Here is a 27,186-nt window from a genome sequence, read left to right as displayed (position 1 = left end):
AGAACAGCTGTAGAATAGCTGTCCACTGTAGTGACCAGTATGCATGAAAGGGTTAATTCATTTTTTTATTTATTTTTCAGAAGAAAATTGTCTATCACATTGTTTTTTTTCATGCCTAAAGAGGGATAAAAACACTCAGGAAAAAATTTTGATTAAGTTGCTCATAATTCGTGCATGAAAGGGTTAAGGTTCTGATAATTAATACATGAAAGGGTTAAACGTCTTGTGTTTATTATTCCAAATGCGCGTTCCTGTGATGATGATGCTTTTCTCAGCACTACACCTGAATGTCCACCACTGCTGCCTTCACTGACCCACATCAACATGGCACACGCATTTACGCATCAGACGCAGCATCCTTACCTTATTGTTATTTACGCACCATAATTTACCCACAGTACCTGCCAGAATTTGACGTAATCACGTGACTATATCGGCTATTGTCGATTGTCTCTCACCACCACGTGCTACGACAAAACACAGCATTTGGGTTGAAGTTATTATTAGAGCCGGTGTGGAAGTCATGGGACAGGCACGGGATTATTCTGACCCGAGTCTGTGGGAAATACCACAATTATCCCGCGTGTGTTCAAGGGGAGTAAGTGAATGCATCTGGAATGAAGCTTTACAAACCTAAATCCTAATATAAATAGCATGTGGCGGAGGATTTGGGATATTTTTTTGGAAACAGCAACACAACATTTTGCTCTAATTACACTGGTCAACAATAAATTTATTGTTTAAGTTTTTTGAGCTGATTTAGGATAATTTTGGTGTGCTGAATCCAAAAATCACATTCATTTTGCTCAATCGGGTCAACTTTCTGAACTATGCTACATATTGTTTTTTTTTTAACATTTTTGCTTATTTATGGGCATTTTCACATCATATGATACAAAATTCTTTCATATTTCTTGCAATAAATGAGTTCTGAAGATTTTACTTTTGCCAATTTAACCCATAAAGACCCAAACAGCCATTGGCGACCAAAACTATCTACTGATGTAAAATGTTTAATACCTGTTGATCCACTAATCCTATCAATACATGTAAATAATTGGTGTAAAATGCAGTTTGTCATCTTTTCATGGTCATCAGTTATGACCCATTTGGACGTTCAGAGGCTCCGTAGTGAACGTGGAAACACCGCCATCTTCTACAACATTGATTCACCAGTAAAACCCATGGAGTTGGATCAATGACAGTGGATGGAGACACTGCGTTTATGTTCAATTAATGATAGATTTGCTGGAAAAGTCACTTTTTCTTCCGTTTTTTTCTGTTGTCATATAATAATCTTTGAATTTACTCTGAGCTTTTATTAACATCTACATGATCATTCAGTTAAACATAGTAAAATAGATGATTTTCATTGGGCAAAAAAAAAAAGCCAAGTTCAGAGGATGATATTATAATAAATGATGATAAATCATGTCAGAAAGGTTAAATAGAGAGTATAATTCATTTGGGAACTGACACAAAAGTCACACTGGGTTCTTATGGGTTATGACTAATTTTTTTTTTTAACCCTTTCATACACACTGGTCACTAGAGTGGACAGTTATTCAAAGCTCTTCTCTTGTATATTCATGGGTTTTGTTGTTTTAGTTACATATCACATTGCTGTTCTACAGTAACATGTTTGAGTGTTGAAGGGGTGGGATTAAATAAATTACATTTCCTCTCACTCCTTTTCAAATGTGCAAATGAAGTCATGTAGACGTATAAGTTTTGTTTTTGTTTTTTTGTTTTCTTCCATGATCTCTTACTACCTGTTTTATTTCTAAAGACTAAGATTACTTTGTCGTGTTGTATATTCGAAATAAACTAAACTAAAGGAAAAAAAAAAAAAATCAATTAACTAACGCAATTAACTTTTTTTTTTTTTTAAACAAAAAAAATTGGGTTTTTTTGCACATTATCTCCATGAAGTGAGTAATGACTGGTATTAGAGTTTGTTAAAATGTGAGAAAACAGCAGATTAGCTGCATTAAAAATGTTTTTATTTCATAGTTTTCACACAATATATCAGTAAATCCTTGTTTCTTTTCTTCAAAAATTAAACACATGGCGTCGAGCTGATATTTTTGGAACTCCATGAAAAATTGGTTCATAAGAAAATTTTTAATCGCATTGTTTTTTTCATGCCCTAAAGAGGAATAAAAACATTAAGGAAATAAATGTTGATTAAGGTTCTCATAATTCATGCATGAAAGGGTTAATAATACAGGTGAATGAAATGGCTTTGACTAGAAGATCTTGCAAAAATAAACCTGACGTATTCTGCTACATCTGCGGTGAATACACCATTGTACCTAACAGGAATCCTGTTAGAAAATGATTTTTTTTCTCTTAAAACCTATTTTAGGTGAGAACTATATAAAAAAAATCAACTGATAAAGTCACAAAAATGTCATCAATTTTGTGAGAAGATCAAATTTGTTGTTTGTTACTGGTATTACTTGTTATAGGTATTATTTGTGCGAATGTGGTATATGACATTTTGTTCATGCTTTCTTATATTCTTCATTTCATAGGTCTTATGTATCTCATTGTTGTGTTTTTGTTTTTTTGTAGTTTTGTTTTGTTTCTTCTGCCCAGTTTACTCAGTTCTGGTTGTAGTTATTGTCATCATTATAATTGTCTCCATGGTTGTTGCTGTTTGTATTGTTGATACTTTCTTGTGAGGGTCTTCACCACCTTCTTCTCTCTTGTTCTCTCCCCTTCTTCTACCCCCCACCCCCACCCCCCATGTCAGGTCCGGCATCGAAATGTGGTTCAACAAAACTCATAATAAACACAGTAGAATATTAAGGGCAGCTTCAAATACTTTATGAAGTTACCCTTTGGCAAAGCAAATTTGTTCAGCACCAAAAGGAACCAGACTACCATTCTGCTGTTAGAACGCTGGACAAGACAAGCAGGAAAAAAAAAAAAAAAAAAGTAGTGTGAGATACTCCCTGGTAAAATGTCCAAATAAAAGAGGATACACAAGGAAAGGTGTTAGAAAAATGGGCAATGATGACTGGGAGTACAGTTGGTGTCGGCTGCTGCCTTATCGGTACAGACAGCTGCCTGTCAGCCAGCTGAGCCCAGAAAAAAAAAAAATAACACTGTGAGAAGATCACAATTTTCAAAATAAAATTAGCAAAAAAAACCTGACCTGACTGAGAAAAAACAGATGTCACTTTTGGATTTAGCGGTGCAAAATGGTCCTAATTCAGTTGAAAAAAACCAACTTGCAAAAAACATTTTTTTGTAACCCAGTGTTATAATCTTATTTTCCAGATAAATTTGCACTTTACCAATAAATACGTGCATTCCAAACCAGAATCTAAACCATAATGAAAGACAGAACACAAATAATTTAATGAAAACAGCCTATGAGTTTTAAAATTAGCAAAATAAACTGTTAACTCAGTGGAAAGTCATATTTACGACCGTTGTTGTCGACAGTGAACGCACCAGGAAGCAGGACGTCGGATTAGAGCGTGGACGCGTTACGTACGGACGGGCTGGGTCTGTTATTCCGACACAGAAATATTTATCTGGAGCGACTAAAGCAACAAACACTGACGACCCCAGCCTCATTGTAAGACATTTATTTGTATTTATTTACGCATTATATTAATTTAACGGACAGAGGTGCGTTTAAGTCGTTGTGGGAAACATCAGTAAAAAAGGACATCCAGGTTGAATTGTACTGTTATTATCGCTGAATAACGGATCTAAGGTGCATTTTCTGTCACTATTTATCTGCGTTTGGTCAGTTTTTAACATATAGACTATTATATCTTTATAAAAAACCAAATTATTTCTGTGTACGCCATAAACTAGCAGGTTTCCATAATTATCTGATGGATTAATGCACGTGATGACTCGGGTTTGGCTCGAGGGCTGGCCTGTATTTTCACTACTAACCCACTGCCATGTTTTTTTATTCATATACTGCTAATCTGGTTCTTTATAAACATGTCAGAGAATAAATCAGTCAGTAAAGTGCACTGACATGTTGTGTTTTTGTTGGTTTGCATAAGGATTTATTATTTACTCAAGTGGAGCCTTCTTAAATCTGAGGATATTTGCATTTTGTTTGCTGCTTTAAACTTGTATTTCACCATATTTCAGGGTCAAATACATCTTAAACGACTATTCTTGGTATGGTATAGGTTATTTTTTATCATAACGTATGTAATTTCTTTGTTTTTTTTTCATGGTTTAGGTCAGAGGTGTTAAACTCATGTTAGTTTAGGGGTCATATTCAGCTAAATTTGATCTGAAGTGGGCCAGACCAGAAAAATAATAACATAATAACCTATAAATAATGACAACTCCAAATTTTTGTCTTTGTTGTAGAGCGAAAAAAGTACATTTACATTATGAAAAAGTTCACATCTACAAACTATCCTTTCAAAAGATGTGAATAACATGAACAAACTGAAAAAAATAAGTGTAATTTTAACAATATTCTGCCTCAGTTTATCATTTACACATGTGCATTATAACTTACAGATCACAGTGGATCTACAAATACATAAAATATTTAGTAACAGGCGGAATATTGTTAAAATTGTTCTTACTTCTCTTAAGACATTTCAGGTTGTTCATATTTGTTCAGGTTATTCAAACAAAAAACTCATTAAATTATGAAAATACTTACTTTTATAAACTATCCCAAAAACAAAACAAAAAAAACTGAAAAAACTGAAATTTAAATTAAAAAAATGTAAGAAAATTTAGTGCAATTTTAACAATATTATTCCTCAACTTCTCATTTCTGCATGTGCATTATGGATCAGATCTACAGACACTAAACACTGAGGAACAGGCAGAAAAAATGTTAAAATTGTGCTTAATTTTCTTTAGACATTTCATGTTGTTCATATTTGTTCAGGTTATTCACATTTTAGTGTTACAGGATGGTTTGTAAATGTAAATATTTTCATAATTCAATCTTATTTTTTGCACTAAAACAAAGACAAAAAAAATTAAGTTGTTAATTCTAGATTTTTTTGGCTTAATTGGAGACTTTTTTTTTTTTTACTTAATTGAAGATTTTATTCTCTTTTTTTGGCTTAATTCAAGATTTTTTTACTTAATTGAAGATTTTTTTTTTGGCTTAATTCAAGATTTTTTTTTTAACTTCATTGAAGATTTTTTTTTTTTTTTTACTTAATTCAAGATTTTTTGCTAAATTTAAGAATTTTTTTTTTTGCTCAATTGAAGATTTTTTACTTAATTGAAGATTTTTTTTGGCTTAATTGAAGATTTTTTTACTTAATTGAAGATTTTTTTTTGGCTTCATTCAAGATGTTTTCCTTAATTCAAGCTAATTTTTTTTTTTTTTTTTGCTTGATTCAATTCAAGACTGTGGATTTTTTGCACTAGGCAAAAACATCCCGGGGGCCGAACTGGACCCTTTGGCGGGCTGCATTTGGCCCCCAGGCTACATGTTTGACACCCCTGGTTTAGGTGCTGCCTGTGTAAATACGGCAAAAAAGTTGCTTCAAAAATAAATAAATAAAGATATATAGATGTATATGAGTTTTTTTTTAACCTGTCATGTTATTTTCAACCATTTTTATAAACAGATCTGTGCACTAAAGAAGCCAGAGGTAAATAATAATAATAATAATAATGATAATAATAATAATAATAATAATAATAATAATAATAATAATTATAATAATAATTCTGAAATACAATTCAGTATTTTATCTTCAGAAATTTTGTATTTAAAAAATGATAATAAAATATTCTTAAGAAATTTCATATTGTTCATAGTTGCTCATGTTACTCACATTTTTGAAAGGATAGAGAACATTGTAGATGCAAACATTTTCATAATGTCTTTTTACTTTTTTCCAATGTAATTTTCTTTACTGGTCCTGTCCATTTGAGGTCATATTGGGTTGTATGTGGCCCCTGAACTAAACCCTGTGTTAGACCCTACAACAGATGATGCAACACACAAATTAATAATAATACAATGTACTTACAAAATGAACTATATTCATAAATTAGCTTAAATCTCGTACAGCTGTTCATTCCATATGTTTACAGCATTTTGTGTAAAGTGATGATTTTAAGTGTTGGTTGTAGGGGAAAATAAACCTTATCACAAACCTGTTGAAGTAAAAAAAAAAAAAAAAAATGGTCCATGATATTCCCACGTTTAAAACAATGAGTTTTAATGACTCATTGGAATGTGTTCATCATCATAGTGATAAATAATGCTCTTTGTATTAAATTAGTAATTCTTCGTTGCGACAAAGTTAGTCAGGGTGAGTGTTTTACCTTGCTGACATGTTCGACTACTCCCGGAGTCTTCCTCAGAGCGTCATCTGATGTGTGAACACGTGTGTTTTGTGGCAAAGAAGAATTTCTAATCTTATATAAAAAAATGACAAAAATGAACATAATCAATCTGATATTCTCTATATGTTCAATCAGACCAGATAAAATGCACCCAAAATTATAGTATAATTGTATATAAATTGATACTGTGTTTATATAGTAGAGATGTAATGATAAGAAAATTTCATATCACGGTTATTGTGACCAAAATTATCACGGTTATTATCATTATTATCGCAGTATTATTGAAATTGTGCTCAAAATGTTCAAAAACTTGTACTGATACACACACTGAAATAATTTAACCAAGTTGTTTTTAAAAAAATAAATAAATAAATAAATAAATAAAATAATTGGCACAATGTACCTTCTGTTGCAGAAACATTCAAATATTAACCCTTAGTGGTCTGAGCCTATTTTGTCCGTTTGTCAGTACTTTTGACTTTGCCTTTATATAATATATAAACAAATGTTTACTACACCCATGTTTGGTATCTTTTTTTTTTCAGCAGAACTTCATCTATCTCATCTGTCTATTATTTTTTTCACTTCAACCTATTATAAAAACATAAAAGGCCAGAAATCACACAAAAAAAAATATTAAATCCGATTTGAAAAATGTATAGAATTTATTGCATAAATAACACAAAGATGCTTAAGGAACCTTTTCAAAAACTGAAAAAGTGAATATTGCTTCCAAATATTAGGTATAGAAAATGAAAATTGAAATAAATTAAAACTATACTCAAATATTTGACATAAAAATAAAAAAAAAAATCTTTGCATAGGGTTTTTTTTCCTTTAAAAGTGCGGTAATCAAACACGGTTATCATGATAAGTAGAATTTAAACAGTAATACTAACCGTCGGCAATTCTACCATGGTTTATCATTATACCGGTAATCGTTACATTCCTATTATATAGAGATTCTTTTTTTTCCTTATTTTACTTGTCTTACACTTTTTTAACATCTACCAGAAAAGAATTCCTTGTGTGTGTTTACTTGATGTATAAAGATGATTCTGATTCTGGTTCTGGTTCGGATTCTGATGTGCTTGTGTGTATTTAGGACTGACCGTGTTGCCGAACAGTGTGTCAGGATGTCGTACATGAGAGCAGACAGCAGTCGGTCCCAGCCTCGGGACTTCAGCACCCTCATCCAGACCTGTAGCTCCAACATCCAGAAGATCAGCCAGAACAGTGAGCGTCCCCACCATCCCACACATGCACAGACCGATGACGTTCAATCAACCATGTGTTTCAGAAAGGTTTAACAGAGTCTAACCCTGAACTCTGAGTCACTAAACCCAGAGATGAAATCATAGAATTTCCAGAACAGCTGATCAGAACTTGCACATGAGCTCATCTCGCACCTGGTAAATGAAAAAAGTCATTATCAGTGAAACTAAGGGTACGTTTACACGGCAACACTAGGATCTAATTCCACAAAGATTTCTCCTTTGCGTTATAAAATCATTCCGCGTTAAGACGAAGCCGCTATGATAACGATCTGTGTTAACATGAGTCTGCGAGGACGGCTGAATACGCTGTAGTGGCCATGCCAGACCAGTAGCTGGCGATGTAGAGCTGTAGTGAAACAGTGGTGGTAAAACGCGCGCCTGCGCACAAACGATTTCCAGTTTAGACAGTCTTTAAATGAGGAGAAGAAGAAGAGGCGGACAACACTATTTACAAACAACAATGGCGAGTGGTCGTACAAAGACGCAGGACTTCTTTGTCTGGAAGCGACAGCAAACTGAGCACAGTTAGCAGCACGTATGTTGTTCTGAAACCGGCCATTGTTGTTGTGGTTGTTCCTTCTTTTTCTGCAGCTTTATTGTGTCATAGAGGCTGGCAAACCAGCTTGGAGGCTCATTACCGCCACCAACTGGCCTGGAGTGGGTTAACTGGCAGTTCTTGGCTGTGCGCACATGCGGTGACGTCATATTTTACCCCGGAACGCTCCGATTTGCGTTAACACGGAGCTGAAATGCGGAGCGTATCGATAACATTCCACCCTGGACCCTGGTATCAAAAGTTTCCAGATTCAGGCACTCTAGGCACCGTTTCCATGTTAACAGAAGGCTAATCCGCAATGAAATCTTCCCGGAGTCGACTGAATCCTACGCCGTGTAAAACGGCCCCTAAGACAGTGGTTCTCAATCTTTTTCTGTCGGGCCCCCCTTTGGAGCCCAAAAAATCTCCAAGCCCCCCTCAACCCCAACAACATTGTACCTGTGGTGCAATTGTAAATTTTAGTGAAAGAAACATCAATATCGTTAGAATACTTTTTGCTTTTCCTTGAATAATTTGTTGCGCAAATTAAAAATAACTTCGATTTTTGATTGAACAATAAAAGTGACCTCAACAAGACATGCACCCTGAGACATTATTTTTCCAAATAAAAATAGGAAATGTGTAATTATCTTACAACTATGACAATAAGGTAAATTTTTTTGTAGAACAACAAACAAATTTTGGTAACAAAGTTGAACATTTTAACAATATCAGTGGCTGCAATGAGCCTGTTTCCGTTGCACATCTCAGAACATTAAAGTGCAATCTGTACAAACTGTGCAAAACCAGAAACATTGCACATTTTTCTTTTCCAGTCCAGTCCTTGTCCATTCTCCAAACCTAAACTCTTTGTCTAGTCCAGTGACAGATCACTATGGCAGTAGATTGGTTTGTTGTACGTCCCTGAAATGAGTCCAGGGTGCTCCAACGCTAAAACATTAGTTCCACCTGGTACATGTTCTAACCTGAAGAAAAAAAACAAAACACCTAAGAATGATCCCATGCCCCCCTGGAAAGCCCCACAGTTTGAGAAACACTGAACTAAGAGATGATTCACCTCTATCATCAAAACCAGAGTCACCATCTTTATTTAATGGAAATATAATTATATGCAGAATTTGCAAGTTACATGCACAGTTTTCTAATAAAACACTAGGAACCGCAGAGATAAAACAGCATTTTCCTGGTTGAGAAGAATGTTTATATTGATATGAATAAGTTATATAACACTGGTCATTCATTCATCCTTTATCATAGATCTTTTTAACCCATAAAAACCCAAACAGCCACCGTCGACTAAAACCATCTACTGATCTAAACTGTTTAATACCTGTTGATCCACTAATTCTATCAATACATGTAAATAAATGGAATAAAATACAGTTTGTCATCTTTTCATGGTCATCAGATATGACCCATTTGGACGTTCAGAGGCTCCGTAGTTACCATGGAAACACCATCATCTTCTATAACATTGATTCCCCAGTAAAACCCATTGAGTTGGATCAATGACACTGGATGGAGATGCTGGTTTATACGTTCAGTTGCTGATATCTGTGCTGAAAAAGTCATTTTTTCTTCAGTTTTCTGTGTTTCTGATTCAATAACCTTTGAATTTACTCTGAGGTTTTATAATCAGTAAATTAAATATCGGAAAATACATGATTTACACTGAAAGAATGCAAAACGCAGAGAATAATACTATGATAAATGGTGCTAAATTGCTTAAGAAAGGTTAAAGCTACAGAAAAATGTATTTTGATTTGATTTTTGATTTAGTGATTTATGCCAAACATGCAATAAAATTTAACATGAACAAGCAAAACATGCATAATAATACAAATATCAACAATTACAAGAATGTTGGACAGAAAAACAGTACAGTAGTTCCATTTACATGCCTGAAAAGGGGTGGGAAGAAGTGCAACTGATTTAATTAATTCGGGAACTGACAAAAAAGTAGCGCTGGGTCTTTAGGGGTTAAACTGAACCTGATTTGTGAAGCTGAAAACCTTCAAATAGCCTAATTTTCAGGGTAAACAGACTCTTTAGTCCTGCTTTCTGGAGCCTGACTCAGGTCACTTGTCAATAGGACTGTTAGAAAATATCAGTATCGCAATATATCGCGATATTTCACTTCACAACACTGTATCGATATTCAAAAGTACTGTATTGATATTTTTAGGTATTTATTCAAATGCAGACATGGCAGAGGTTCATTTTGGTTTTTCCAGCTCTTTTATTTCTATATTCACATGGGTATTTTTTACTGTTGTTTTTATAGTACAATAGTAGTATTGTGATATTGCAGGTCATAAATGTAATTTTTTTTTTTTTTTAAGTGATGACGCTGTTTTGTTACCTCCGCTAAGGAGGTTATGTTTTTGCCAGGGTTTGTTTGTCTGTCTGTTTGTCTGTCCGTTAGTGTGCAACATAACTCAAAAAGTTATGGACAGATTTTGATGAAATTTTCAGGGTTTGTTGGAAATGGGATAAGGAAGAAATGATTAACTTTTGGGGGTGATCGGGGGTGGGGGGGCCCACTGATCAGCCTTGGCGGAGGTCTGCGCTCTCCGAGTGCTTCTAGTTAAATAATGGATCATTCAGTACATCCTAAAAGCACTTTTTACAGTCTGAAAGAGACAAATGTTTGTTTGTTTTTTTTGGGGGGAATGCACAAAAATAATGTTCTATGGTTGGATGATTCAGGGACTGAACACTATGGATTCTTTTCGCAATAGAATACGAACATTTAAGCAGGATCTAAAACTGTAATGTCTGTAAAACATTGTTTATTTGTGTGTTTTTTTGTACCGGTAAAGCCACGTGTTAAAACTTTATTTATCTAAATGCTGCACTAAAGGTTTTTCCAGGAAATAATCTGTTAAACAAAGAAACAAAACAAAAAATATCTCCTTGTTAACAGTATCGTGATATATTGCGATATATCATATCGTTTGTGAAGCTGAAAACCTTCAAATTGCCTAATTTTCAGGGTAAATAGACTCTTTAGTCCTGCTTTCTGGAACCTGACTCAGGTCATTCGTCAACAGGGCTGTTAGAAAATATCGGTATTGCAATATATCGCGATATTTCACTTCACAATACTGTATCAATATTCTAAAGTACTGTATCGATATTTTTAGGTATTTATTCAAATGCAGACATGGCAGTGCTTCATTTTTGTTTTTCCAGCTCTTATATTTCTATATTCACATGGGTATTTGTACTGTTGTTTTTATAGTACAATAGTAGTATTGTGATATTGCAGGTCATAAATGTAATTTTTTTAAAAAATTGATAACGCTGTTTTGTTAAATAATGGATCATTCAGTACATCCTAAAAGCACTTTTTACTGTCTGAAAGAGACAAATGTTTGTTTGTTTTTTTGGGGGGAATGCACAAAAATAATGTTCTAATGTTGGATGATTCAGGGACTGAATACTATGGATTCTTTTCGCAATAGAATACGAACATTTAAGCAGGATCTTAAACTGTAATGTCTGTAAAACATTAGTTATTTGTGTGTTTTTTTGTACCGGTAAAGCCACGTGTTAAAACTTTATTTATCTAAATGCTGCACTAAAGGATTTTCCAGGAAATAATCTGTTAAACAAAGAAACAAAACAAAAAATATCTCCTTGTTAACTCTTTCCCCGCCAGAGCATTTTCCAGTGAGTTGGTAGCCAGCGCCAGCCGTTTTGGTCATTTTCACTAATCTTTGGAGGCTCACTGAAAATGTTGTGTTAGGAGTATGTGAACACTGAATACATCAAAAGAAAGAACAGAACTTCAACTTTTAAACACAAAAAACTATTTTATTCTATCTTTATTCGTTCGTGAGATATAAACATTTGAATATTGGTCATTTTCAGGAAAAAACTGAATTTTGAGCAAAAAGCTGAGAAAATTGCATTTTTTTCAAAGATATTGATTTTCAAGAGAAAACGGATTTCCTATTTACATTTTTGACTCTTTCTTATTCACCAACAGTAACACTATCTTCAAAATCACAAAATAAAATAATAATAACAGCAATAATAGTAACAAACAGCTCTAAGATATCCCATCATTCCACAAAATGTTAGGGGAATCCACACCAAACTTTAGACCGAACATCTTGTAAAGCACAAGGTTCCTTCTAAACTTTGCACATTTACATACAGCAGTTATAAGTCTAACACATAGTACTTTAGCTTTTGGATATAAACACCTCAATATTCCTCATTTTCAAGAAAAAAAGAAACAAATGCACTAAATACTGTAGATTTCTGGCCTTTGGCTGCACCAGGTCCTCCTGTTGGACCAGCTGCTGTGTTTGATCTGTAAATAATTCTATGGACATCTAGTTATTTATCTCTGTATGAATATATGTATTTATTTATTTCATACAAAAGCCAAATCCAAAAGTGTCTTCCATGTGTCCTGCTGACATTCTACAGCTGAATCTGTTCTGTGTCCTCAGTCTGAATCTGAACTCACTCTAACAGATGCAGACTAGCTTTCCTTTGTCTTGTCCCATGTCTGTATGTCTGTCTTCTCCTTGAATGTCCTCTACAAATGTGTCTTTTCTCTTTCTCCTGTCTGTCATTTTCTCCGTGTCGCTCTGTGCCCCCCCCCCCCCCCCCCCCCCCCCCCCCCCCCCCCCCCCCATCCCATCTCCGTGTCGGACCTGAGCCGCTCCTTGTTTCCCGTGTTCCGTGTCCGTCTCCCTGACCTTCTATTTCTCCGTTCCTGTCTCTAAATGGTTCTTCTGTAGCTCCATCATATATTGAACTGTCAGACTCTGTCTCCATAATCATCTTTAAGGCTTTTGAAACTGCGCGCGGTTCCTGCAGTCTTCATTTCCTCATTCAGTGACTGCCGCTGGATGCGTTGCCATGGGATACGGAGACTCCAGTGCAAAAATGTTAAACCCTGCCCGTCATTTTTCCAAAAAAGCTGCTTAATTGTTTGTTTTTGGACTAAGGAAAGTAATTCACATGATCCACAACACCTCCAACTACAGTATAACAGTGAAAACACGGATTGACGGAAAATCTCGTCATTGGCGGGGAAGCGTTGGGAAGCAATTGACGGAATATCTCGTCAATGGCGGGGAAAGAGTTAACAGTATCGTGATATATCGTGATATATCGTATCGTGAACCTACTATTGTGATTTGTATTGTTTCGCCATATTCTCGCCAATACACAGCCCTACTCCTCAACACCTCTACAAACATCCCCAAAACATGTGTTTGTTCACTAAATCATTCCTTTTTCCTGCAGCCGGTCAAATCAAAAATCTCCTCTACCAACTGGGAACAGGACAGGAAAGCGCCGAACCCCAGGAGAGGCTGTAAGTACCAAAATATCACTAAACATCAATATTTTCCACATTATGTGTTCCCGGTCAGTGCATGTAAGTGAGGTTTGAGAGGATGTTTTGTGTTTGTGCTGCAGCCAACAGCTCCAGCATTACACCAACCAGCTGGCCAAAGAAACCAACAGACACCTGAAGGAGCTGGGATCACTGCCTCCACCACTGTCGCCGTCAGAGCAGGTCAGTCTGCACATGCTCAGTGGGATCGTGAGGTGCGTGGTGTGTTAAAAAAGTATACACTGATGATTGGTGTCGGAGGTTTTTAGGATTTATGGGCTAGTTTAGAAGTTAAGATTATCTTTGACAGGAACAGAACATGTAACAAAGTTTAGGAAGAATTACAACCTTCATGTCAATTACTTATCAATAAATAAATCACAGAATCATTTTACAGACAGGGATAAAGCTGAATTCACTCGCACGCTTATCAAAGTCACCTTCTGCACTCTTGTTTTTTTTTCTTCCACAAGTGTATTTTTTTTTTTTAAGAAAATAATCCCTTTACAACAGGGGTGTCAAACTCATTTTAGTTCAGGGGCCAGATTCAGCTAAATTTGATCTGCAGTGGGCCGAACCAGTAAATTAATAACGTAATAATATAGAAATAATGTCAACCCCAAACTTTTCTCTATGTTTTAGAGTGAAAAAAGTTAACTTACATTATGAAAAGCTTTACATCTACAAACTATCCTTTCAAAATTTGTGAATAACATGAACAAACTGAAAAAAATAAGAGTAATTTTAACAATATTCTGCCTCAGTTTATCATTTCCACATGTACATTATAACTTACAGACCACAAACACACAAAACATTTAGTAGTAGTAGGCAGAATATTGTTAAAATTGTACTTACTTCTCTGAAGACATTTCAGGTTATTCACATTTTTTGCAAAATTATACTTTGTTTTAGTGTAAATACATGAAAATATTTACATTTACAAAGAGAAACATTTGAAGTTGTCAATATTTATATGTTATTATGATAGTATTTTACTGGTCCTGTCCACTTGAGATTGAATCGGTCTGAATGTGGAACCTGAACTAAAAGGATTGTTAACATCTAGAGTGTAATTTTTGCATTTCACACATTCATCCCAAGGGCCGGACTGGACCCTTTGGCGGGCTGGATTTGGCCCCCGGGCCACATGTTTGACACCTGTGCTTTACAACAAATAATTAATAATAATTAATACAGTAAATAATAATAATACAAACAATAATATAGGTGCAAAACGTAATTATCACAGTAAGGCTCAGATTCAATATAACAAACATGACAGGGCAGTAACATGCATTATAGTTGATGTAGTCCAAGACATAAATCATTTTTATCATCCTTAGAGTTCTTTATCATCCTTAGAGTTCTGCACACTTGTTACTTTATTATTATTATTCTTATTATTCTTATTATTCTTATTATTATTATTATTATAAGTAGTAGTAGTAGTAGTATTTGTTGTCATGTTAGTCACTTTAACGAATTTATATATTTTTTTTATCTTTTTATTTTTCTATTGTATTTGATGCATATCTTGTGCTGCTCTACATTTGAATTTATCTTATCTTATCTTATCTTATCTTATCTTATCTTATCTTATCTTATCTTATCTTATCTTATCCTAAAGAAAGTTGTTCTTTGTCGCAAGTGCTGCTGGAGTTCTTGACCTGCTGCAAGAATTACAATAAATCAAAATAATCAGCAATTGTTTGTCTGAAAATAATAACAAAAACTCCAAAATTCTTTGTACAATAATAGTCAGTGAAGTCCTTAGTATTTTTTAACACTATCTTCATTGATAATATACTGTATATAATAGCATAACATATATTTCTTCAGTCACAGATCAGTTGTTCTGGCGTGTTTGGTAAACTTGTCATATTCCCTAATGTTGCCTCCAAATGAACAGAAAGAACAGATGTATTCTAATTCAAAAGAAATGATTAGATTATGCATTTACATGTTAATTATAAACAAATATTTATAGTATTGTATGTGAGGTGGTTTTATGGTGCATTTTTATTCTAAGTGGACTATCATTCAGCCTGAAGAAACCTTATGAGTGTGCAAAATCATGCACATTTTGCGAATTAATACCGATAAAATCCTGCACATATTGATATACAGCACTAAATTTGAGGTAAAGATGAGGAAAAACAAGACAACACCTAACGTCAAGTGGATAAAAGTATGTAGACAGTCAGACATCCTAGAAAGTCAAAATGGAAACGACAATTCAGAGTTAGAGTAATAAAGCCTGAGGATAGAAACAAGGCAAACAAAATGGATAAATGGACTGTTGGAGGAACAAAAAACATCAATCATTAATATTTAAAGAAGAAATAGTGCAAAAATACAACAGCCAGAAGCAAGACTGAGGCACTCTGATCCAAAAATGAAAGTCCTTTATTAACTATAGGGAAACCATCACCGTCAAATCAGCGTGTTTTCACTACACGGTCTTTGTCAGGGCATCATGCATCATCACAGAAGACATGTGTTCAATTTTAAAACCTCAATGCATCATGGGATACAGATCATGAGAAAACAAATATGTGCGGTTGAAGAAGTGGCAAAGGGAAAAATGAGACATGTAGATAAATACACGTAACACTGGGGAACACAATTTTTGTTGAGTTAGGTCTGACAGCTGTTTTTAACTCATTTTTGGGTGCGGAATCCAAAACTGATCTCAGTTTTTCTCTATCACGTCAAGTTTTTGAACTACAGGATCCCCGTTTTCTGTACTGTACTTAACAGATATGTGCTTGTTTTATAAAAAAATTTCAAATATTGACATACACTGAAATATCAAATCCCCTGCAAACTGAATCCTCATGAATTTCAAAATCTGCATCATTGCTGTCATTGCGTTCTTCAACATCACTCAGATCTTCTAGAGGAGGTAGTTGTTCGAAAACTGGCACTGGAATTTCGGCTGAATGAGGCGTCGGTCTTATAGCTGACGGTAGATTAGGATATTCTATTTTACTTTTATTTTTCTTGTTAAATCCTGATGTTTTCACTGAACAAAAGTAACAGTCTGTGCAATGATCTTTTTGCTCTTGCCAAACCATGGGGATACCAAATGCCAACTGCTTGTACACTTTGTGAGGGGCCCATGGCTTGTCTTGATCACCGAGTTTTACTTTAAAATATGCAAAATATGCTTGTTTGACAAATGCACTGATGTTTGCCCTCTGACTTGGAATGGTGAAACTACCACAAATATAGCAAAAGGAGTCAGGGTTATTTAGGCATTTATGACGAGAAGTAGCAGGAGCAGACATGATCTGGAACAAAGGAAATATATACCTATGTAACAGTGGCAGCTGCTTGTCTTTCAGACAGGGGAAGCTCATTGTCGGCTTACATAAAAAAAAAAAAACTGTCAAGTTTTTTGCACATAAATTCGTCCCTCCGCTCCTTTTTAAGAAAATGCTCAGTGACCTTATCGTACCAAGTCGGCGTCTTTTCCAGGGACTGGACCAGTGTCCTCTCAATGTCCAGCAGAGCTGGTCTGCTTAGCTTGCTTTGGCCCAGTGTGTTGCAGGTGTAAGACTTCAACCTTTTTAAACTACAGATGCTCCTTTCACTCCGACCTAGCCGACAGTTTGATTGATTTAACTATCTACAAAACGATATTAAACTCGAACAAGAAATTATTAAATTATGTAACTGAAACAAGAAAACGCTGAAATTATGTTCAATCGAAACAAGGAAGTCCACTGAGTGTGTTTTATTTACAGTGCAAGAAATGAACGAGTAATTTGGTAGTGGTTTCTCTCTCGATTTCACAGCAGAATGCGCAACGGTAGGAAACTGAACTGTGTCAGTGAAGGAGCAGATCTGAAAACAGCTGTCAATCAAACGGGATTCAGCCTTTCGACTGATCCTCCAATCAGCACGTGGGATTCTGCCGTCCAGCCCGGCCGAGCTCCGCCCACAGCTCCATTCACCCCCAGAGACATCTGGCGTCCGGGGGCGGGACAACATCGTGGCATTTACCCAATTACCGTTCAGTTTTGAGGCAATGAAAAAAAACTGTTCCACTCAGTCCCATTGAAGCCCAGAGACGCCCGGAGTCTACGGACAAATGCACTGAGCAGAGATCAAATGAGAAAACAGCGCAACGGGAATGGATGAGAAGTGAACAACATCGAGTCTGTTGATTTTTGATAAAGCTGATTCTGAACGAACTCGTCTTTGAGATGAACGTGTTCTAACACATTTGTAGTCAATAAAATGTCAACACAACTGTACATATTTAACCATTTAACTTTCGTAATTTTAGGGGATTTGGCATCCCTTGCAGTCTGTGAGAAATCGCCACTGCTATGTAAATAAAACACTAAGACGGAATAGTTACAAGCTATGAAAACTAAAAAAACAGCATAAAACGAAATAGAACTTACAACAGTATGCTCATGGTTACAAGGTTAAGAGAAAAGCCAGCACAAATCCTCTTAATTCCTATTATGCTAGCTTTCTGTTTGCAGATATTGATAGTACTGACCTATTGGGAGCTGCACACACCTCTAACTGCACTGTCTCAATTGTGACTACACAAACAAGTTGCCACATAGCTGTAGATGAGTCCAATCGTAATCAGCTGGCAAGTCTTACTACAGCTAATCAGTGGAATTTTGCTTATCTGGAGGGTAAGCTGTGGAGGAAAAACTTGACGTGCTAGAAAAAAACTGAATGCAATTTTGGAATCAGCATGCCAATTTTAGTTTTAATCAGCATAAAAATCTAACTCAACAGAAAAAAATTTTTTCACATTGTTCCCCAGTGTAATTGATGTTGTCCCTATAGGTAATAATGGATCTAATATGTTTGTATCAGAGTGTATTGGACTTGGATTTAACATTTTGGACATTGATGACTGAATTTTTGATATTTTTTCCCCATACATTCTACATTCTGCACCTGATTCCTTGGGTTTTTTGACCCAGTGAAGCACCTACTACTGTTTTTTTTTTTTTCTCCAATATTGATTTCATTGGTGGAAAAAAACTAAACAATAATTCTATGGTCTCACATAATCTAAATATTCTGACGGAATGTGCAGAGAATCATGTCAGTGTTGCACGTGGATGCGCGTCATGTGAGTCTGCAGAAGGCCAGATGTTTTACTCATCTGCTTTTATGAATAGATCCTTGAAGAGCCTCGCTGTGGTCTGAATCATTCACATGGATATGATTATGTTCATTATCGATTTATGCGCAAGATGTTTTCCATGCTGTAAAATACAAAAATTACACATCGGCATTTAGATCAGCAGTTCAGTTTGTTATGATGGTTGATGTTTAACAGTGGAATAAAAGTAAATAATTAAAACATTTAGCTGAAAATGAATAAAAATACAAAATGCCAATGTGGCAGAATAGCAAAGTAATAAATCCATGAATAGAGCAACAAGGTGAAGTTTCTTTATATAGCACATTTAAAACAAAGTGCTGTAGAAAGTTGTAGATACAAATAAAAGATATGCTAAAACTAGTAAAATAAGAATAAATACAAAATATGCTAAAAACTGATAAAACTAGAAAAGCACTCTGAGAGCGCAGACCTCCGCCAAGGCAGATCAGTGCCCCCCCCCCCATCACCACCAAAATTTAATCATTTGTTCCTTGTGCCAGTATCAATATTTCCTGAAATTTTCATCCAAATCTGTCCATAACTTTTTGAAAGATCCGGATCAGTCTTTGCCATTTGATAGAACACCCCATTGTAAATCCCTGAGTCAAATTGCATGAGATTTGCACAATTCCCCCATATTGTGATTTCCACCATAAATATTAGTCCCATATTTATTTTACCTATATTTTAAGATTCCTTGACCATGAAAACATACCATTAGCAACTGGATTCATAATTATATCCTTATTAGTTCAGTAGTTATTCACGAAAATCACATTTCTCGTAATGGCGGTTTTCTTCTGGATCTAGCTCCTTAAGTATTAAAGCTACATGAAATCCGGTGGCATACTCCCGATGCGGAACTGACTGAGCTACACGATGGCGCCTGTCAGAAATTTCTACCTTTAATATTAAAGGCACAGTAGGCCAAAAAGTAAGGGCACCCCCATTTTTTATATAAATTGAGATAAAATCCGCCTTCTGGATCAGATCCGGATCAGCCTTTGAAATGTGATAGAGGACCCCATTGTCAATTCCTGAGTTAAATTTCATGAGTTTTGGTCAATAATTAAGCGAGATATTGGGAAACGAAAATTTTGGCCCCATTTACCACAATGTTAAGGAAAATTTCAAAGTGATCCAGAATCCAGGATTTCTACCGGATCACCCCCAAAAGTTAATCATTTCTTCCTTATCCCATTTCCAACAAACCCTGAAAATTTCATCAAAATCTGTCCATAACTTTTTGAGTTATGTTGCACAATAACGGACAGACAAACAAACAAACAAACTAGAAGCACTCGGAGAGCGCAGACCTCCGCCAAGGCTGATCAGTGTTTTTGCCAGGGTTTGTTTGTCTGTCTGTCTGTTTGTCTGTCCGTTAGTGTGCAACATAACTCAAAAAGTTATGGACAGATTTTGATGAAATTTTCTGGTCTCGCACCCCCCCCCCGTGGGCCCCCCCACCCCCGATCACCACCAAAATTTAATAATTTCTTCCTTATCCCATTTCCAACAAACCCTGAAAATTTCATCAAAATCTGTCCATAACTTTTTGAGTTATGTTGCACACTAACGGACAGACAAACAAACAAACAAACAAACAAATAAACAAACAAACAAACCCTGGCAAAAACATAACCTCCTTGGCGGAGGTAACAACGACAGTAGACATAAACAAAAAAATGATAACGTGAGTATTTGAAATCAATGATCTGACACAAATTACAAATTAATGATTGATACAAGTCGAGCAATATTTCCTTGACCAAACATTTACAAACCTCTGAACTGTCTTCCTTCTCTACAGAGACAACAGAAGCTGCAGAAGGAGCGTTTGATGAATGACTTCTCCGCGGCCCTCAATAACTTTCAGGTGGTTCAACGGCGAGCGGCGGAAAAAGAGAAGGAGTCTGTGGCCAGAGCTCGAGCTGGATCCAGGATCATGGTGAACATCAATAGAACCATAAGTAATCTGTACTGTAGTTACTGTACTCAAGTATTATAAGTATTAACTAGTGTGTTTTTTACAGGGAGATGGAGGAAACATAAATGACCAGCTGGTGACGTTTGAAAAGTAGGTTCATTTCACTTCGAGGACTTTGTTTCTGTTAGAAAGGTGTTGGATTTTTTTTTAAAGTAGCTAATATTTATAGTTCATCCTGGCCCCATTCATAAGTAGTTAGACACTAAATCTTAAGCTATGTAGAGGCACTGAAAATGAACACGTTTTCACAATGATGGATTTGATTTATGACAATATTATTTTTTATTTTGTCATGCACTTAATGAACGTGATTGCACATATTGAACATTTTGAGAAGTAGGTGTTTTTGCATCCTCTTAGCATTAGCTTTAATGAGATCGCTAGAGAAAAAATTGAAAAAATGCATCGCAGACAAACATCTTTTAAGTCAAAACCAGAGTTAGTGAGTAAAAAATGCAAAACAACTTTAATGTTGTAACACATAGGAGATCTTTTTTGTTCTTCAGCACTGTTGATAATGACCTGTAGACCAGTGTTTCACAGCTTTATACAAAAAAAAAAAAAAACGTCCACCGCAAAGGACATTCCATAAAAAAAAAAGCATCTGAAATAAACTGTTGCGTCATAATGTTTCCAATATAGGCAATTCATTAATTTTTAAAAAGCCAAAACTTGTACTTTCATGACATTTCCTGGGTCTCAAGAGAAACCCGGGACCTGTTCACTCTCTGGGTTTTGTACCTATTCCTGCTTAAATCGTCTAAAACAAGTGTGATTTGTTTATTAATTCAAAGGAGTCAAACCATACTAGAGGGAATTTCTCTATTTGACAATAATAGTGGATGATGCTAGATTTATGTCCAGCACTAGCACAACTCTATTCAGGACCAAGACTAGTTAAACTTGGTATTTGCAGGAGTTAAAGTGAAAATGTTATCTTCACATAGAATATATTAGGTTCGAGTATCATTGTCATTTCAATTCGATTTGATTTGATTCGATTTCAGTCAATTCAATACATTTATTTGTTCAGGGGGCAGTTGTTTCTGATGCAGTAGCAATTAAAACAACAGTAAACAACAGTAACAGACATAAGATTAACCCTTTCATGCATACTGGTCACTACAGTGGACAGCTATTCTACAGCTGTTCTCAGGTATATTCATGGATTTTGTTGTTCTTTTCATTGTTGTTGTTGTTGTTGTTGTTTTACACATATCTTTATTAAAGTTTTAAGACACTACATATCTTTTCTGGCATTAATTGGTAACATTATGTAGATCTCTCCTGAGCATAAAGCCCCAGAATCACAAGCCCTCCCCATAGTTTTCACACAATTTATCAGTAAATACATGTTTCTGTGTGTCAGAAATTAAACGTGTGGTGTCCAGCTGAGTGGACATTTTTGCAACTTCGTGAAAAATAGGTTCATAAGAATTTTTTTTTTCATTATTTTTTTTTTTTTATGTATTTTTTTTTTTTTTTTAAATTCAAATTATTATTGTTAGTTTTTTAAATTATTATTTCTTTTTCAGAAGAAAATGTTTAATCACATTGTTTTTTTTCATGCCTAAAGAGGAATAAAAACACTCAGGAAAAAAATTTGATTAAGGTTCTCATAATTTGTGCATGAAAGGGTTAATCACATAAAAATTGGTTGTGCAAAAAAAAAAACATTTAAAAAAAATGAATTGAATTGAACTGAATGAATAGTTTATCTTGGTTTGTATATTAATCATTGCACTGAATACAATAATTAGCATAAACATATAAACCAAAAAAATGAAAACACTAGAAGCAAAAGTATATTTTTTGCCTATCCATTATACCTGACCCACTGCTTACATTAAATTAAATGTGTACAGCATAGAGCATTCTCATTATAATGAAAAAAACCAACAAAAATCATGTACATCAATCAAAAATAAAGGGCTTGTATTGGAACAGGAACATCTAACCCTTTTTATATGAGGTCTAATTTTATTTTTCAACATCACAACATCTACCAGTCTTCAATCCTCATTTTTTTTCACCATGTTTCTTGCACAAGAAATTCACAATCTCACTATAGTAGCTGGTACTTTTGCATTGGTAACACTAGCTACAGATTGGTTTTAGTCTGTAGATCTGAACTACGTGGTCTTCATGTTGTGCAGAGAAGATGACTGGGGTCAGAGCCAGACTCAGATGGAGGAACCTGGCATCACCGAGGAAGACCTGGAGATCATCAAGGAGAGAGAAACTAACATCAAGCAGCTGGAGGTATCAACCTGAGCTCCTCTGCACCGTCACAAAGAAACAACGACTCAGGTATCTGTCAACAATTAAACTCCTCCGTCCCTCATCCTCTGCAGGCGGACATTATGGATGTGAACCAGATCTTCAAGGACCTTGCCGTCATGATCCACGACCAGGGCGAGATGATAGGTACATCAGAACATACATGCCAGCACTTATTTTTTTCGCTCTTCTGCTCATGTTGATGTGCGTGACCTCTGTGTGCGTTCTGATCTGCAGACAGTATCGAGGCCAACGTGGAGAGCGCTGAGGTCCATGTAGACAGAGGAGCAGCTCAGCTCCAGAAAGCGGCTTATTATCAGGTAAGACAGAGTCAGTAACAGCCAGCACTGCCAAAGCATCTACACACAACATGCATCCATTTAAACATTTATAGGGCACCCAGTGAAATACTCTGAAATTCATAATCTCAACCTCAGTGTGTTATTGGACATCGTCATCTACCTCCTTGCCGGTTGCCATGACAACAGTCAAAATTGACCTGAAGCTTTACAAATTTTCTGGGGGAGGACCCCCAGACCCCCCACCAATACCACTCATGACATTTTTTCTATCCATGTTACTAATCTTCTACACCTGTACACTCTCCCATTCAGTGTGTTTTACAGTATTGCCAAATTTGACTATATAAACCTGTACGCTATAGTAGTATTGTATCGCATCATTTTTAATAGTGGCCAATGATTTTGACCAGAAGAAAATTTTCAGTCAGATGAAAAATTTTTGCTTTAATCTCTGTCCTAAGTGTGTTCTAGTATGTGACTTCCCCCTGCTGTTGAGAGTTTGGAATATCAATATTACATAGAACCCATGTAAAAAAATGTTGTTCCACAGCATCATGAACTCCATGTAGTTCAGATCCAACACACTGACTCATGTACACAGCTGCTGAAAGGCTGAAATGCTTGTTATTCCACCAGACACTCTGCAGTGTGTGGAAGAAACGTTCCACTAGCTGCCCTTTACGCCGCTAAAAATATGCACACAGTCTATTTTTGACGAAGCTGACTCAAGATGAGGAGAGCAGATGGGATGAACAGGAAGTTAAACACAAAAATGGTCAGTTAGCATCTACAGCTTTGGACAACATGAATTCACATATCACATTTAGAGTAAAGAAATCATCTGTATTTATAGCAATGACAACAGAAATAGACTTCGGTAAGAGGCAACACATACATTAAAGTAATCTTATGTTGAGAAATAAGAAGAAAATGAAACATAAAAGGTCATTTGAAGGACTGATGGACTGAATTTCTATGGAAAATATCAGGTTTAACCCTTTCATGCATAGGTCACTCCAGTGGACAGTTCTTCTACAGCTGTTTTCTTGTATATTCATGGGTGTTGATGTTTTAGTTCCATATCAGCCAACACAGTGAACACTTACGCACCACCCCATACACTGACATTCAGACCATTACTGTAACTTTGCTGTTCTTGATAAACCTGATCTGCACTAACATGTTTAAGTGTAAATCAATTGTTATTTGTTAGACAAGAAGTTTTTTTTTGCATATTATCTCCATGAAGTGAGTAATAACTAGCATTAGAATATGTTAAAATGTGAGAAGACATCAGATTAGCAACATTAAAAATGTTTTTATTTCAATGTTTTCATATCACTTTCTGATATTGGGTTTTAAACACATGTTTCTTTACTTCAAAAATTGAATGCATGGATATTTTTGTAACTCCATAGGAAAAAAAAACTCGATTGCATTGTTTTTTTCACGTCTAAGGAGGAATAAAAACACGGAAGAAAAAAATCTTGACTGAGGTTCTCACAATTCATGCATGAAAGGGTTAATAAGTATTTCTAAAACTGTGTTGTAACCATTAAAAAAACAGCCATACATTTTTGATGTTTCCTAACTGTATTTAACGGTTTTAACTTATCTGTGTGAAGCAGCACAACAATAATTTAAAATTGAAAATAAATTGACCTCATGGTATAATTCTTGAAATTAAGGAAAAAAATAACCAAAACAGGAAATGAATATAAATAAAGCAGATAAAACGCTCATCATGTGAAAGGTGTAGTGTGGGTTCTATATGTAAAACACATATTTAAGACGTGAATATATACATAGAAACCTGGGACAGATTTGATGACATTATGTAGAAAATGGAAAACCTAGAAAAGACTCCAGACTTCAGTTTCATCTCTTTTCTTGTTTTGGTGTTTTCCCTGCAGAGGAAGTCCCGTAAGCGGATGTGCATGTTGGCCATGGTGCTGTCGCTGGTGCTCATCATCCTGATCATCATCATCTGGCAGGCGATCAAATGAGAAGACCAGCAGAGATCAGAGAAACCTTCAACCGACTTCCAAAGTGTGTGTATGTGTGTGTATCTGTCACAGAGTGTGGCTTTATTTATGTACGTGGGATGAATGAACGAGGCTTTGACGAGAAGGTTTTTAAGGCCGACAGCGACATGTTAGGACAAAAATGTTTCTACCCTTTGTACAGTTTTTGTTTATTCAAGTCACCAAATGAAGTGTTCAGTGTCTCATTATCGTCTGAGACATTAAAGACCATATATAACCACTACTACTGGTACTAAAAGATCAAATACGAGTGAAAATAATAAGCAGATGGAGACAACGCAGCCTCAGATGTACAGAATAAATGTCATGTCATAGTTTAGAACTGGAGGAAAAAAAAAACTGAAAATCTTTGACAAAGCGAGTTTTGCAAGATTGCGTTATGTTGTGATAAGCTGGAAAAACCCAAGCTTTTTTTTTTTTTTTTTTTTTTGAGTTTTCATTCATCCTAGTGTCATATCTGTGGTTGTTCTCTGTGTTTATTAATTTTTTTTTTGTGCACAAAGGCTTCGGAATGACACAACTGGATTATTCACTTAAATGTGTTCTATTTGTCCATAATATAATATAATATAATATAATATGATATAATTAGGGATGTCCGATAATATCGGCCCACCGATATTATCGGCCCGATATTGGCATAAAAATGTAATATCGTGAATATCGTTATCGTTTTTTTTCCCTATCATTAAAACCGATAAAATAATGCCTTGATTTCGCCGGCATTTACCAACGTGTAAATGAAGCATTGTTTGTAGCTGAAAGAAATGTGCAGTTTTCAAACTTGTACAGTAGAGTTGCCACACTGTAATAGACTCATGGAGGGAGGGAGAGAAAATAAATAAATATGGCATTTTTTTCACAACTTAAGTTGAAGTATGTATTCTTTGCACAGACAGTGTTTACATTTTGAAAGCCTTGTTGCATTTGAGAATGCATCCAATGGGGCATCAGAATAAAATTAGGCATGATGTGTTAATTCCATGACAGGAGATATGTGATGTTACCTAAAATTAGTTTAATATCCCACATATATCGGCAGCGATATCGGTAGATATTGGAATCGGAAATTAAGCGTTGGACAATATTGGCATATCGTTTTTTGGCAAAAAAGCCAATATCAGACATCCCTAAATATAATATAATATAATATAATATAATATAATATAATATAATATAATATAATTGTTTTTAAATGTACCTCTGAAACATTTGGAAATTTTAAAAAAATGAGGCAGGAATTTCTGTGAAATAAACTTTGTGTAATTCCTAAAATTTTTGGCTACAACTGTATGTAGGGAGAAAGAAAATCTGAAATCCTGAAACTAGGACGTGCACAAATAATCGATTAGTTTTGAACACTAATATTAATTTATTTAATATTTATCTAATATGTTGTGTATTTATGGTTCTTCCACTCCTTGGTTGGCCAGTTATTTTTTTTTTATTATTATTTTGGCTTCAGCGTAGGACGTCGCAACTTATCGACTACTTGACAACTTGACTTAAATTATCTTGATTATTCGACTGAAAAAGTAACTGAAATGTCCGTTCTTTGTCAAAACCTGAGTCCCAAAAGTCTTTGTTGTACTTTTACACTTCTACATTTTGCTCCATCTGTCCTTTCAGAGCCCAGTTAAACCCCTGAAGACCTAGAGCTATTTATATGGTGACTTCCAAATGAATCTTGCTTGACATTTAACTTTTCCCAGGTGATTTATCACCATTTTTACAGTATTAGCCTCTGTATTTTGCTTTTTTTTTTTTTTTTTTTTTGTGAAAATCGACTATTTTCCAATATTAAATTTTCTGATCATGTAGATTTTGACAAAAGCTTGGAGTAAATTTTGAAGCCTTTCATACTAAAACAGAGAAAATTAAAGACTTCTTCAACAAAATATATTAAC

At 35.2% G+C, this 27,186-nt stretch overlaps 1 protein-coding gene across 1 annotated transcript; it reads left to right on the top strand.

Annotated features, from left to right (window-relative positions):
- The first annotated feature begins 3,462 nt into the window (after nucleotides 1–3,462).
- Nucleotides 3,463–25,680, top strand: LOC115435996 (syntaxin-12-like). Its single transcript, XM_030158667.1, has 10 exons — nucleotides 3,463–3,592; nucleotides 7,427–7,557; nucleotides 13,426–13,495; nucleotides 13,600–13,699; nucleotides 20,476–20,613; nucleotides 20,699–20,742; nucleotides 22,809–22,914; nucleotides 23,007–23,079; nucleotides 23,170–23,252; nucleotides 25,148–25,680. Exons 2-10 carry the CDS (start codon nucleotides 7,458–7,460, stop codon nucleotides 25,238–25,240), a joined length of 807 nt encoding a protein of 268 aa, XP_030014527.1. The 5' UTR covers nucleotides 3,463–3,592; nucleotides 7,427–7,457; the 3' UTR covers nucleotides 25,241–25,680.
- Nucleotides 25,681–27,186: the final 1,506 nt, after the last annotated feature.

Source organism: Sphaeramia orbicularis, chromosome 16 (assembly GCF_902148855.1).
Source record: "Sphaeramia orbicularis chromosome 16, fSphaOr1.1, whole genome shotgun sequence".
Classification (NCBI taxonomy): domain Eukaryota; kingdom Metazoa; phylum Chordata; class Actinopteri; order Kurtiformes; family Apogonidae; genus Sphaeramia; species Sphaeramia orbicularis.
The sequence above is the reverse complement of the archived record's forward strand: the minus strand, read 5'-3'. Positions and strand labels throughout refer to the sequence as shown.